This window comes from Dunckerocampus dactyliophorus, chromosome 16 (genome assembly GCF_027744805.1).
Source record: "Dunckerocampus dactyliophorus isolate RoL2022-P2 chromosome 16, RoL_Ddac_1.1, whole genome shotgun sequence".
NCBI lineage: Eukaryota > Metazoa > Chordata > Actinopteri > Syngnathiformes > Syngnathidae > Dunckerocampus > Dunckerocampus dactyliophorus.
Genome location: NC_072834.1, coordinates 3,157,501 through 3,173,023, shown reverse-complemented (window position 1 = coordinate 3,173,023; position 15,523 = coordinate 3,157,501). Strand labels below are relative to the sequence as shown.

The following is a 15,523-nucleotide window of genomic DNA, read 5'->3' as shown; positions in this document are numbered from 1 at the left end:
AAGAAAAGTCTCAAGAAAAAACAAACAGCATCAATGGAAAAAGAAGCAAAAAGGCATAAAGTCACAAAAAAAACGTTTTCCTTTCCTGCATTTGCGATTCAGCATTCACGGCGCCACTTATTCGCACATTTTTGGTCTGAAAATAAGCATTCCTTTCCACAGAAAACACATGTAATTTACCCTAGGACGGTAATAATTAATAAATACATAATAATACACGTAAAATGTACAACACACACACACACACACACACACACAAAAGCCCACGATTTTGACGTTTATGTCTTCATGCCTTACTGATGTTTTTTTTGTCAAGCGTTGAGATTTCGCACTTTGTCCTTGAAAGTCCTTGAACACACCACAGTTGCTGTTCGGATGCCATTGGTTCATCAGTAGTAAAAAAAGTAAGTACCGACACATTTTATACTTTAAAATGCGCTTAATGAGCGTGTGAGGCCTATTGAAAAGAGACGGGGGAGGGGTTTTGGTCACTTTTATTGTAAATGTTGATCCAAAATGAGTAGGAGGAGGAGGAGAACGTCGACCTCAAGCTTTCAGGAGGGTTTGGAGGGAGAAGGGGAGTGAGTCATATGTCAAAAATAGACATTCTTATGGGGGAATAAATTACTCACAGGTTTTGGCCATTCACTGATGGCCCCGGAACGTAACCCTACTGTAGCTTCCTAGCATACGTACCTTGGATCGGTTTGCAAAATGATGTCCAGTGACATTTCGTTTCTTGGCCGTCCTTTGCTTTCATATTCGGGGCGAGGATGTGAAAGCAACGGCGCAATGAGTCTGCATTAACACTCAAGTCGTGCTTTTTTCCCCCCTTCTCTTCTGTCTTATGCTCACTTCCTTGTCGGAGAATGCAACACAGACGGGGATAGAAGAGAGATGTGGCGGGGGTACAGCGAAGGAGGAAGGCTGTGAATAGGCGCTGTGAGTGGCATGCATGGACAGCACCTCTGTCTGTCAAAGACACTGCGGCAGCTGCATGCATGCGATAAGAGCACCCATTCAAAGCCAAACCCCCCCTACACACCGACAGACTCACAGATATACACCATCTCCCTCTGAGATGCACACACTTATGTGTATTTGCACGTGGATATTTTTGATCCTAAAAGGCATTAAAAGGTGCACTGGTGCCACAAGCCTAAACATGGATAAGATAGAGATGTGATCTCTCTTTTTTAATTTCTTTTTTATTGTTGACAGACAGTAATCGTGAATATTTTATAGTCTAAATCTTCCCCTTTGCGTCGCTCACGATGTTACATACAATGTGAGGCCGGAAAAATGAATTCATGAATAATGATGCCTGAAAATGGAGTTAAAACCAAAACAAACGCCGGCACAGCATTTTTTCATGAAAATACGTGAAAAATACGGAAAACTATTAAAACGGGAGGGGGGCAAAAAAGAGGGGCAAAAGACAGGAACTTCGCAGAGAAAACGGGGGGGTTGGCAGGTATCCATGGCGTCTATTAGAATGGAGGCCGCTATTTGAGGAAATATTCACCACGTTTCCCAGCACACAATATTCCTCTTTTAATCAGAATATTGTAAAAACCTTTGCGACATGTAAACGTCTTTTCCAGAATACCGATTCTGAGGCGTTTTTACGGTTATTGAAACGCAGATTGGGATCCCGGCATATGCCTGTGTCAACCCTAACTAACCCTAACTGTAATGATTATTAAAGACGTCAATATTATGGAGCGCATCCATCAATCACACATCACTATCACCTATCGTCTGCTTATTACAACATCTCTCCCCCAAGGACTGTCTCATTCCACGGGGAGAGTGGCCACAACCAAGCTGTTTTGCCACCAGGCCGGTGGTTATGCACCCAGCCACGCCCGGCAGCAACCACAATAACAACCCTATTGAGACCACCCCCAAGGGACATGCCCATAAATGGGACTCCACACTTATATATAATATTATATATTAATATTTGAACTGAAGAGTCTTGGTTTAAAAGTCAAACATCTTTCACAAACAAGAAGAGTCCAGTCGCCTCGATTCAACATATGCGGATTACCATGACCTGGAGATCTACACGGACATATTTTATACCAGTACAGTAATCCCTAGTTTATCACGGTTATTTGGTTCCTGACCCAACCGTGATCAGTTGATTTCCACAAAGGAGGATTCCTTATTTATAAATTGAATATTTTTGTAGTTAGCGGATAGAAAACCTGTTTATGACCTTCTAAATACATTTTTACCCATTATTAGAGCCCTCCAGACATGAACTAACACCCCTACAGTCACCTTTAAACAAGTATTACTCAATAAAGTAGACATAATAAGGCTGGACTACTGCATGATGAAGAGGACAGCTGAAGCTAAAGTGCTAATTTTCGTCAAGGTGAAAGTGACACCGAGAGTGACAGCGAAAGAGACAGAGAAACTGACAAAGTATGTGATGAAAAAATCGTGAGGCTGTTCAATTCTGACCCTGAACATGATGACTTTAGTGGTTTTAGTTCCCAGGAAGAGGCTGAAGAGGAATAAATGAATGACCTCTCTGGTGTGCTACTGTTTAACTAGCTGTGTTACACGCACTGTCCTGCACTGTTTAACTAGCCGTGTTACACGCACTGTCCTGCACTGTTTAACTAGCTGTGTTACACGCACTGTCCTGCACTGTTTAACTAGCCGTGTTACACGCACTGTCCTGCACTGTTTAACTAGCTGTGTTACACGCACTGTCCTGCACTGTTTAACTAGCCGTGTTACACGCACTGTCCTGCACTGTTTAACTAGCTGTATTACTGTTCGGCACTGTTTGGAAAAAAGCATTTATTTAATCATATTTTAAAAAATCTTCGTGTAACATCTTTCTGTGTACTAAATATCCCATGTTACAGTATGACATGGACACCTGCAGCTTATAGACCAGTGCGGCTTATACTGTATATGTACAGTAAAATGTTGTGGGTGCGGTTTATATGCCAGTGCATCTATAGTCCAGAAATGAGGATAAATAAGCCATTTAAGACATACATAAGACTTGTGCTTGTGTGTGTTGAAATAAATGTGTTCGTTAGTTAGTGTTCGGAGGTGAGTTGGAGGCAGACAGAAAGTGGCATCGGGGGTTCAGAGTTGAGTTTTAGCTTGCCGTGGTTTCGGACGCAACAGTAGCCCGTGTTTTTATTACGGATCATTGCGCCTGCTGTGACATAATTCAAACCTGCATATTTTTTGACTAATAACAATTCAACCACAAAACAGCATGATTTATTAATTACTATATTTTTGAAAAACCGAGACAGGTTGAAGCTGTGAAATTCGAACCGTGAAGTGGCGAGGGACGACTGTACACAGCGACACCCATACCGGTCATTTTAACCTGCTGATAACAGTCTCAAATCCATCCAGTCCACAAAATATCTAAGTGCCAATTAATTGGTTGCTGCTTCCATGATTAGCTTATGTTGCTCTTATAGCTCATTTGTATCTTGGCGCGGAGCCACGCATGACCTGGCGCGCGTCCAGGTACGTGGGCAGCAGCAGCCATCGCCAACCCCCAACACTGTCGAGAAAATATGCCAAAGTGCAGCAGCACAAAGGAGACCTCACTGTTTATGGAAGAGTCTTTAGTTCCTCTAAGGGGCGCCGTACAGGGGGGCAAAGTTAGAACAATTCCAAGGGCCCTCTGACAGGGGCCCCAGTAAATAGGTAAAACAATTTAGTATCTGGATGTGATTTTTTTTACAATACAATCTCTTGTATGTGGTAGAAACAGTTAAATATCTGCACTGACCAAAAGTAATCTTCCGTATTGACTGACCACCCCCCCATAGGAACATGAAATGGTTTGGTCCACTACTACCTTCACCGTGCTTGGTAACTGCAGCTAGTCGACAGTTGCGGCAGAGCAAAGTGAAACAGCGCCTGGTAAAATTAAGTCTGGCAGTCAAAAAAGGAAAGAGAGAAAGGTGAAAGAAGAGAGGCAAATGAAAAGGGTTTCTGTGTGCGGTCTGTGTGTTGTGGAAATTAACCTGTTAGCTTCATGTCCACAATGAAATAAGCTAGCAGACTCCTTTTTCACCAATATTTAATCAGCGCAAGTAAATGTTTAGCATGTATTATAAAATCACTTGCCCCCGCCCCATTTACCACATTTAACAACAGATGAGTCAGCAGCAGCCCCGTCTCCCCACAACTTTACCCCTCCCTGTCCCAGTGAAGAAGGTGAGCAACACTGTGTTCAGTGACATGTCACGTAGTATCACTGCAGGGAGTCTGTGGGAATTTCAAACCTCCTCCTGCTCGCACCCTGGTTGTTCTTTGCTCTGCGAGTTCAATGAAAGACAAATTGTGTTCATTGGTGAGCAAGCAGCACCACAGGAAGGCGGAGGGTGATGCTCGCGGCGGCGTCAAGTCAAGTAAGAGAAAGGGAGAGCGAAAGGGCATCAGTCTGTTTCATGAATGTTCCTGCCAGTCTCAGCCTCATCGTGTAGGAAGATGTATTGGCCATGCCAAGTTGAATATCATGTCATACTTCACAGGGTTTCTGCATGTGTAACCATCCTAAAACACAAATGAATGTGCTAAAATGTGTCCCATACAGCTTGGTGCTTGACTTGAACGCAAGAAGTCCCTAAGTGATGTACAGGAAACATTTGGGAGTGGTTGACATGTGACGGTCATGTGACTATCCCAGGAAATGGCTAATGTCAGGTAAGCCAGCTCATTATTTTTTGCCATTAAAGCTCATTTTAAAACCATTTAACAATTCTAACGCTTTAATAGAGTGTCAGATATTACAATTCAGTTGCTCTTTAGGGATGTCCCGATTCGCGTTCTTTGGCTTCCCATCCAATCCCATTTTTTTTCTAGTCTTGACGATCCCATCCGATCTGGTGCCAATTCTTTTTCTTTTTTCAAAAATAAGCTTTTGTTACAAACACGAATTTGTGGAATTGAATATTGCTATGAAAATAGCTCTTCAAAGCATTAAAAAGAATGCAACCAAAGTATTGCTGAATTTCCTTTCCTATTACACAGCATGACCAACAATATTGTTGGCTTTTGCAACAAACTCTGTGAGTCAGGTCCCCGATCCAATAAAGATCCAATAAAAGTCCACCCAATAAAAGATTAAAATTGGAAAAAACCGGCACGCAAAATACTTTTAGGATAGGACTAAACATTTGACACGGTTATAGATGAATTTGTGGTGTGATTTAGAATACATGGCATTTTTTTAACAAACTCTCTTCAATGCAATGGTAATTTCTTGACGGTCCCTAGTATAAACAACCAGCGGTTAGAGCAGCACTTCCCGTGCGAGCAGTGGCGGAGCCCGATATTTTTCATTAGGGTGGCCAAGGTGAGACCATTACTCACATGGGGTGGCAAGAAGTTTCTACCTGAAATGTCTGAATGGCCATCGAAGTGGCCACGGCCACCACTGGCCACGACGCAGCTCCGCCACTGCTTCCCGTGCGAGCTCCCTGCACGATGACACAGCAGTCCGGGCACAGTGAGGGGCAACTACCGCTGTAGCTACAGAGCCGACAAGCCAACGTCCAACGTGAAACTAACTTCACTACAATACACCGCGGACGTTCTTGCGGGTGGCGGGAGCCAAGTGGCAACCAGCTTTGAGGCGCATGACTGCACCTACCGTGTTGGAGAGTGGTCCAGAGTTACGAACGTCATACGGCTTCAAAATACAGCGGATCGGCAGCCGATCCTGATCCTGGAGATCGGATAGGCATCCCTATTTCTTTAATTAATTCATACAGTATAAGACAAGCTAGGAAAAATGGATTTTTTTACCATGATGAGTCAGCATGTGGTCTGCATGCTGCCCTGCCCAAAGGTATTGATTTTCCTCCCCATTCTTTTTCTTCTTTATCTGCATCCCTCTTTTAATCTGGCTAAACCTCCGCCACCGGCTGGGAGGAACAAAAGCAGCTCGTGAGAAGCAGTTCATGAGACGCAACAATGAGCTCCACACTGGATGCTCACCATATGAACGTACAGTTGTTTATATCTTCTCGCCACGCTCTGCTGTGGCGCTTGTGTGTGGGAAGCCTGCGTAGGTACGCGTGTTTGGTGGTGTTTGTCCAAACAGACAACGTCCACGGGGCACATGACCCATTTTTCTGCGTGACTAACAATACTCCAGCCAATCGCTGGCGGACGAGAGAATGACGAATGTTGAAAAAAGTCACACGTCACACTCCCTATCTTGCCTGTCAACGGAGAGAGGTAGAAAAGAGGGGAGGTGGGGGGTGGGGGTGTGTGGGGGGCTTAGAGTCTCCTCCTCCTCCCGTTTCAGGAAAAATACGGACCAGGAAAAATATCACCTGCCCACCAGCTGGCTCAAGGTTGTGCTGCCCCACTAGCAGCAACCACTGCATAGAATTCTAATAAAATAGCAAAACCAATATTGGAAAGTTTCAAATCATCATTATATTCATCCAAACAAATGTTCCTTTAGTTGTAGCAGGCATTAAAATGGATCAATAAACTGAAGAAACAAGGGTGGTCTCATCATTTTTCCTTGACTGTATAGAACATATTTAGGCAAAGTTGAAAAATCATGTCAGTGACCCTTAAAAATAAAAGATGGATGGTCCTATGGTAGTTACTTACTTACTTACTTACTTACTTCCCAAAAGTCAACAAACACGAAACTGTGAAGCGCACACGTTGGTTCAGCATAGGGCCAGCCCAAATGTGTTAATGACTTCATAGAAAATGTTTCTGCATGCTGCCAATCCCAAGAGGTCGACTTCATGTCTGATTAATATGGTAAAATACATGTTCATGCAGAATGCTCCTAAATTCAATTTTGTCAGATCGGGAACCTGCTGTACTGGGGGTTACTGCGTTGCGTCCGTGCTGTGATAGTAATTGCTCGATACCATTACGCACGTGTACACATAACTAGAGGAGAATCAGATAAAAAGCTACATGTAATGACGTTAGGAAAGCAGAAAATAATTCAAACCACAAGCAGTTGAGTCATGGGTGCCCAAAGCGCAGAGCGGGGACATTTGGTAAAATATTATTTAACAATAAAACAAAAAATAAACAACAACAGCAAAAATGGGAAAAATAAGAGCAAAGAGCGAAGTTCATTCTAATAATAGACCTTTTCACCTCTATCACCAAGCTGTGATTCAGTTTTTTCTTGGAATACATCCATATAACAGTTCTCATGCGTTGCTTTAAATATCAAACAGGCCCTTGCATCCTTTCATTTTCAGTACGTGGCCCTAGCTGGAAAAAGTTTGGACATCCCTGAATCAAATGGACATATGTGGAAAACAAGCAAGCCGTCATAGACCAGCGAATATCATGAATAATTTCATAAAACAAAACACGAACACCACAAACTTAAGCCCCATGTTGGCCTCACAGTCAAGAGAGATGGAGGCTTCGAATCTCCCCCTCCTGGTGCTACGGTTTCCTCCCACATGTTACACGTTACGTTCAGTGGAGACTCTAAACGGTTCATAGGTGTGAACCTGAGTGTGAATGTTTGTCTACATGTGCCCTGTGATTGGCTAGTGACCGATCCAGGGTGTACCCGCCCAAAGTCGGCTGGGAGAGACTGCAGCTCACTCGTCACCCTAATGAGGACGAGGCGTATCCACAATGGATGGATGGAATAAAACGTGACGGAGATATTGTGAATAAATAAAAAAATGCAGAACACATCATAAACAATGACTTCATAAACAAAAGTAGATAAAGAGTATTTCCCGTAGGTTTCCAGCTTTGGGGGGTGTGACACATGCACAGGCACACACGTACTATAATAATGTGGTCACTGCTCGACAGTTACATTTGGGGTGCACATATGCATATGGGGTTTTGGGCTGACGGAACAGGCACAAACATTCACACTCATACACGACTTTATTGAAATCGTTCCTCCACACATTTCACAAGTGATCATAATAGAAAGCAACGGAAAGACTCCACATGTGTCCTAGCATACAGTCCAAACAGTTGACAGCAGAGTATTCCACTCTATACATGATTGGACACCACGGTGCCTTGCTCCGCCTTACGTAAGCGTCAAGTACTGTGCAGCCGACACCCCAACAAACGGGTGCTGAAAAGAGCGACGGTGGGGACTGGATGTTTTGGGAACCCTTCACATTAGCAATAGATTCGGTAAAACCAAAAAGGCAAGCATACTGCTTGTTCCAAACAAGGCTTTTGTGTGTCAATGTCGACGTCAATACAGAGAATGAGAAAATACATCTGTGTATGGCCGACGGCTCTGATGCTAAGCACGTGTGCTGCATGAAAAGAAAGCCTGTTTTTTCGTGTGCGTGTGTGTGTGTGAGTCTGCAGTGGTGCTGGGGGTGGGGGGTCGGCCCTTTCTCGGCCCTCTACTGCTGAATGCAGAGCAGGCAGCATCAGGCCAAGGCAAATGAGTACAAGGCCTCCTCAGTGACTGCAGCACAGGCTGCACCTGGGGAATGGCCCGGCTCAGCAGCACAGCCGCAGCAAGCCACTCTCCACAGCAACACGTCCCTGAAGCACACAACCTGCAAGTCTACCCATTAAAACGAGCATCTCTGGATCTCCCTAATGAAAGACATGATTGTTGTTTGTCACCGGCGACTTTCAGCGCTTTTTAAAAACAAAAAGGTCTTCCAAGCTCTCTTTATCCTTGTTCATACTGTCCCCTTTGTCGTATCAGTAAATAATCATCTTGAGCAGCCCTTCATATTGCAGTGTTGTTGTTGTTAAATGCTGATGACTGTTCCAGGGGTGTCCAAGCTTTTTCCACCAAGGAAACTTTACTTTTTTTTTTTTTTAAACCAACCCATGTCAATATACAGAGACATTTTTTATATTTAAAGAAAAAGTCAGTTTTGTGTTATCAGTGACAAAGCGTGTTGCCAATATGAACATTTTCTCCTTACATTACGTTTTTTTGCTTGTTTTTTTATTTCATTGTTTTTGCCAACGTTTATCTGTTTGTTTGTTTGTTTGTTTGTTTGTTTGGGTTGAAAATAACTTGAAAAGCTCGAGATGGATTTGGATGACATTTTCAGGAATTGTAGGAAATGGGATATGGAAGAACTGATTCAATCTTGGGGGTGATTCCGATCACCGTCTGGATCCAGGATTTTTTTAAAGGAGCCTTCAACATCGCAAGACAGGACCGTTTGGGGCGTTTTTGCCTATAACTCCACAAAAAATGGTCAGAGCACTTGGGAAAAAAATACAGGACAAGTTTCCAAGAGGTTCTACAAAATATCAAACATTGAGTCAAACATTGTAGGATTCCTATTTTGGTGTGAAACACGATAAGGGGGCAACTATGACGCTTGGCGCAGGTCTGCACTCTATTTTGTTTTACAAATATTTCTACTTTCTTCTTGTACCTTTTTTCTTGTAGTATTATGTGTTGCCTCTCATAATATTTTGACTTTATTATTGTAATCTACAATATCTAATTTTCTAATCTAATGTTCCTAAAATTGTAACTTTATTCTTTGTTTTGTTTGTTTTTCATTGTGTTTTTCATAATACAAAAAAAAATACATATTTTTGTTCTTAACATTTAAACATTATGCTATTTTTTCTCTTAATATCATGACTTTATTGTCCTGCTATTTTGTCTTTATTCTCGTAAAATTACTGCTCTTTTTTGCTGTTGTTTTTGTAGTTTTCCTGTTTAAGTTGTATTTTTAAAATGGGCCAATTAAAAAACAGCTGTGGCCGGCCCGCACTTTCGACACACCTGCTTTATTCCATCAGAGGGCAAACTAAAGGAATACAGGCGGTCCTCGGTTTTCAACGTTCTGCGTTACGATGCTTCGTGGTCACGAAGGCGCTCCCGTTAACCAATTAAAAACTTCCTTTTGACACACATGCTGGGGGGAAGAATACAGTGTGTGCCTGTGATCGGTTATTTGTTAACTTTTTACAATTCATTATGTCTCTCAATCGCCAGTGCGCCAAAGAAAAGGAAAGTCATCACAGTCGAAGTGAAAATGAACATAAAAATTCAGAGAGGGGAGACACGACCACCGATATTAGCCGCTATTTTGCCTTCGCTAATAAACACATTATAACGGGACTACTGTCTGTGAGCGTAAGACGTAGCAGGAGGGATCATTCTTGCCAACTTACCGTCTTTGTTCCTATGTTTAGCGAGTATACAGACCCTCTGTTTGAAGCAACAGAAGATCATTTGTATTTCAAAACATGATTCAAAATGACAAATGGCAAATTGGGCTCTGACGTCATCAAGTAGTGCAACAACTCCACATGGTCTATGTCCAGTGAGACCTGCCAAACACACACGTACGTCATATCTACCGCTTCCAAACCGAACTGTTAAAATCAATTATTCATGTCAACGAGAGAAAAAAAAGCTATATTTCAAAGTTGTTTTGGTTTTCAATTCAAGTATTTATTGAAATGTGGAACATTAATTAGGGTTTGGACAATGTTCTGCTGGGGTGTTAGTCGCTCTGCAAGACGGACTCACAAACATGGGTCCAAAAACACAAAGTGCACTTAAAGTGTGTGTTGTAGAGTAAGATGAGAATGGCGGGACGCACGCACTGAGACGTGAATAAAGACCATTTGCTCACGAATTCATAGGGTTCCGTCATCCATTATTTAGCATGAAGAAGAGCGGTGGATTGGTGGCTGCTTGATTTTTCTGACAGCGTTTACACGGCTTTACACTTTGTGTCAGCGGAGCAGCAACTTCTTCTTTGTCTCTCCAAAGATCCATATACAAATTCTGTTGAAATGTTTTTTTCGTATTGCCAAACTGTTTAACAATGTTTTAACCCGTAAGAAGCCATGGTGACACATTACAGCTACACATTAAATGTGTTCAGATGTGTCCTGTACTGCTCGGTGCTTGACTTGAGCTCCTAAAGCCCCTAAGTGACGTACAGGGAACATTTTGGAGTGGTTGTCAGGTGACGGTCAGTCTTTAGCGTTCAGTAATCTTTATCCTTTTTATGATGAGGATGCGATAGATTTCAGAGGACGAATGTGAAACATTACCAACAACAACAGCAACAAAAAGTCTCTCAAAAGCATTTGCCCTCCATCCAAAAGCAAAATGACATTAACTCTTGTATATCGAGTTTGTTAAATGCCCCACATAAAGTGAATTTGCCCCCAAGGGCTGGGAAACAATCACATAGGCGAGTGTTCCATTTAAGTGATTTGAATGATTGGAGCGCCACAGTGCTTCCTATCAGCCAGAGAAATGGGTCAATACACTGAGACTAAGCGACACGGTTGGCAGCCTGTGTGCTCGTGGAAGACTGGCAAAGGAAACGGAGCGAGACCTCGCTGTCATTGGGTCAGACCGACTTACAAACACAGACGTACACAAGACCGCCTGGCTAATACTGTAAGTTCAGCACGAGGTGCAGTAAGTCAGTTAACCACGGAAACACATACATCCGCTGTCACAATTGTGTTGCAATAACTCAACTCAACATTGCTAATATTACACACGAACGGCAAATTTGTACACTTAATAAATGTACATTCAAGATTTTAAAAGGTAAATTCAAGCGGGGTGGATCCCCACAAATTCGCAGATTTTTTGTTCAAAAAATGTTGGTGTTCATGTCTTCTTGAGATGTTGCACTTTTTTCGGCGGTCTCTGAACGCACCATAGTTGTACGCTGTGAGTGACTACACCGTGACTCCGAGTCCACCTGCTCTATGGATCATCTTACATTATCATTCATCAGTGGTGAGTACCTAGTGTGTGAGGTATATTTGGGGCTCAAACCAGGATTCTACATTAAGCTTGTTAGTTTTCTTCACTAGTGAACAAATTTGCAAATTATTGCAAATGTTCATCCCAAAGCGGGAGAGAACGTGAAGCTAGTAGGAGGTTTTGGAGGGGTATAGATGTATCAATTGCTCCCTCACTGGTAGGCGTGGAACGTAACTCCCATGGAAAGTAGGGATCCACTGTACTCACTGTCAATGCTTGCAATGAAAACTATTTGTTTTTGCACAGCAATTCATATGTTGGCTTGCTAGCAAGTTTGAGCATCTTATCCTGCATGAGCAAAAGTCTACAATCTCCAGTCGACTGTAATCCATTTCTCCAGCCAGTTTGTTACTCAGTCAGACTGGGGCTTACTTTCATCTTGACTCTGGACGCCATCATCTGACATCCTTCCATGTATTGACAACCTAAGCAACCTCGCAGACATTTAGGACAGCTGTTGTAAGAAATGTGGCTTACTTTCAGCGTTGATTGACATTGTGTCTTTCTCCCAGGACACAACAGTGATGTAGGCCTCCACTGAGGCAGGGATAATGCACTTGAAGACCACCACATTGCCTCTCATGGCTTTCTGGTCCTCCACCCGAACAGTGTAGGGTTCTCGTAGGACTGGTAGGGAAGAAAAAAAATACATGTAGGGTTACTGTTGTGGTTGTTGTCGAGCGTGGCTGATGAATGACCGTCCTGCATAACAATAGGTTGTTTGCCTTTCCGGTGGCAAAACAGCTCCCTAGTGGTCACTCTTCCCGTGGAATGGGGCAATCTTTGGGGGAGAGATGTTACCTGCCGTCAGCTATCGTCTGCTTGCAACAACTCCCCCAATGTCTGTCTCATTCCATGGCAAGAGTGGCCACTAACCAGCTGTTTTGTGACCAAGCCAACGGCCTTCTGCTGTGCAGGACAGACGTTCGACCTATGAAGAATTTGGGTTTAACTGTACAGTATATATGACCGTATTTATTGGTTTTATTAGATGTCACCATTTATACTTGAACTTTATTTGTCTTGTGAAGTCTGCTGTTCAAGACCTGATAGGCCACAGTTACTGGGGTTTAAGTGCGGAGGTACTGACCAGCCTTAATGTGGACATCTTGGCTCCTGATTCTCCCTGAGGGGTTCTCCGCTGTGCAATAGTAGGTGTTATCGTGGATGAGTTTGCTGAAGCTGGAAGGGGGGATGTGGAAGATCTGAAGGGTGCCATTGGAGTGCACATGGCGAATCCCTGGCACATCATAGATCTCCTCACCGGTGGCCAGATACCAGCGCAGTGAGACAGGTGGAACGCCTGCAGCGGGACAGGGCACCGACGTCCCTGTGGTGCTGGCAAACACTACCTCTTGCACAGATGCATTGACAAAATATAAGCTGGAACGTAGATCTTCACAGAGAACTGCAAGAAAAAATAGAAAGCCACATGTAAGAAAGTCATCATCACAAATGGCGTTTATGTGTTCTCTTATGTGTTATGGGTTAACTTCGCTGTAGCATCACCTAAACTATTTCAATTTTAGGTATCACTACTCGACTGTGTGTCGGTGCAGCTTCTCTACAGTACTCCCGTCATCAGGCCGTCTTCCCGCGTGCCTGCCTGCCTGTGCGACAGCTGCCAATCCCCCCTCCCTGGAGACCAAACATTTTAGCGCTTCATAAATTCCTAATGAGCATGCTCAAATCACAGGCCACTTCCACCCACTGGTCGCTCAACCTGTTACGACAAACAAACACTGGGACGAACACATGTTTCAGCACATTTGGAGCCACGCTCACTTCACACATGCTGCACTCAGAGGGACCGGCCGGCAGGTGTTAAAAAGTCCGTGGTTGTATGTTGACAGCTACAACGTTGTTGTATCTTAAGTAAGAGACGGCAGAAAACAAGCAAAGGAGCCATGACATTGGCTAGCGTACGGTATTTTTCCTATTCATCAGCAGTGTGGCCGACTTAAAACATTAACTACATTTACATTAATGGGGCCACGGCTTCCATCCTTACATGAACCCATTTCAAATTTGACAACGATTCTACAAAAATGTTTTTCTAAAGTCAGGGCCAGGCGTTCCAAAGGTGTTCCATTTGGACAACCGTGCAAACAAAACACCATAGCTGCCTGACCCTGCATCTTACCATTGTCTGTAAAATAAAGACAAAAGACAAAATTCTTCTAAGATGCACAGAAGGGGATTGGCTATTGTACCATAGCAGGCAGGGTAAACACTTGTTTGAGTTGAGTTGTTTTGGTAGCACTGTGTGGTTAATGCACCCTGGCTAACCAAATTTCCGATCAATGACACAGCGGAACCTCGGTTAGAGTTATGCTCCAGCATGCTTCGAAGTGTGTTGTGTGTGCAACTTTTGTGTTTCAGGTCGCCATTTCGGCATGGTTACTTCGGGACGGGCTACTGTTTGTGATGAAGTTCTGCCACGATTGAGCGGTTCGCCGGGGAAATACTTCCCCACACAAACGTTCCTTCTCCTCATGACAGCAATTCATTCACATGATATCAATTTCCGCAAAATTCTTTATTGGCCAATTCCGCGAACATTCAAAGTCCAGGCTCGTACTGGTGGATGGTGGGTCTGTACTCATTTTGTACTTTTAATTTTATGTTTTTCCTGTGTTTTACACAATAAATAGTTAATATAAATATAAATTAGATCGCTATAATGTACATACGTTTTACTGATGATCTTTCCCGGTGACTAGCTAGTCGCTGCTAATGTTAGCATTGGTAGCTCTTCAGCAATGGTACCACCATTGACATAAGCCCCTACATAGCTGTCCTCGGTTATGCCTGCCTTTAACTAGCTGCTCGTACCCAAATTTTAGCTTGCAGTTCAAAGCAAAAAAATCAGTCGAGAGACGGCTTGCATCTAAAAAAGCACTCGTCTGTGGGGACACTCGTATGCCAACATACCACTGTATAAATGGCAATAAAAAATACCGGCAGCGCTTCAGTACCTTCTTGCAGCTCACTTCTGTCTGGCAGGTCGACAATTCAAATCACAGGGAGAGTAGATACAAATAACTTTGGTCTTGTTAAGATCTGCCAGGGCTTTGAAGCTAATTTACCAATCAAAATACTCTTTTCTTTGTCCATTTCTGCTCAATATTTGCTCCCGCTTTTGGCTCCATTGTCACAGCTACTTCCTCAAACTACGGTGTGGGCCGAGGGTCAAACAAGACATCTGCACGTTAATCGCGCGCCAAAAAAAATAGTGTTAAAGGAAACGTCCTTTAACGCGCTATTAATGCATTAACTTTGGCAGCCGTAGTTTAGATATGAGTAGAATTACTGCTACTACACCCTAGCGCTCAGTTTGAATTTTCACTGCTTCTCGTGTCATTAGTAAAACAATTTTTAGAAACAGTAATATATTTTTTACTTCTAGTGATTATTTTACAAAAAGGTTTAGAGTGAAACAAAAAGCTGACAGCCATCATTGCAGCGTCTGCTTGACGTGTTTAAGAAGGGTAGTTGAACAAGGAGGAGAGGCTGCTTCATCGCTGCTTTTGTCTCAGTCCTCTGTGCACCAGCTCATAAAAAATTGAGACCACCACCCATTTCTGGGTGACTGATTTCTTAAGATGAGAAAGCTTGATGGACACAAAACCCTTCAAGATCTCAATGGTTCAGATAGATACAGTAGGACTACATTTATTTTTCAGAGCGATGCCAAGAAAATGGTGCAGGAAGGGGTTGAGTGGGGATGAGGGGGAAACCGAAAAGCACTCAAGA

At 43.2% G+C, this 15,523-nt stretch overlaps 1 protein-coding gene across 3 annotated transcripts in view; it reads right to left on the bottom strand.

Annotated features, from left to right (window-relative positions):
- dscama (Down syndrome cell adhesion molecule a) overlaps positions 1 to 15,523 on the bottom strand; it is a 109,826-nt gene that overhangs the window by 75,993 nt on the left and 18,310 nt on the right. For all 3 annotated transcript variants that reach the window (XM_054754733.1, XM_054754731.1, XM_054754732.1), the window contains exons 2-3: positions 12,858 to 13,175; positions 12,245 to 12,394 (exon numbers count right to left, since the gene is read on the bottom strand). In XM_054754733.1, coding sequence (XP_054610708.1) covers positions 12,245 to 12,394; positions 12,858 to 13,175 — 468 coding nt within the window. The remainder of the gene's footprint in view (positions 1 to 12,244; positions 12,395 to 12,857; positions 13,176 to 15,523) is intronic.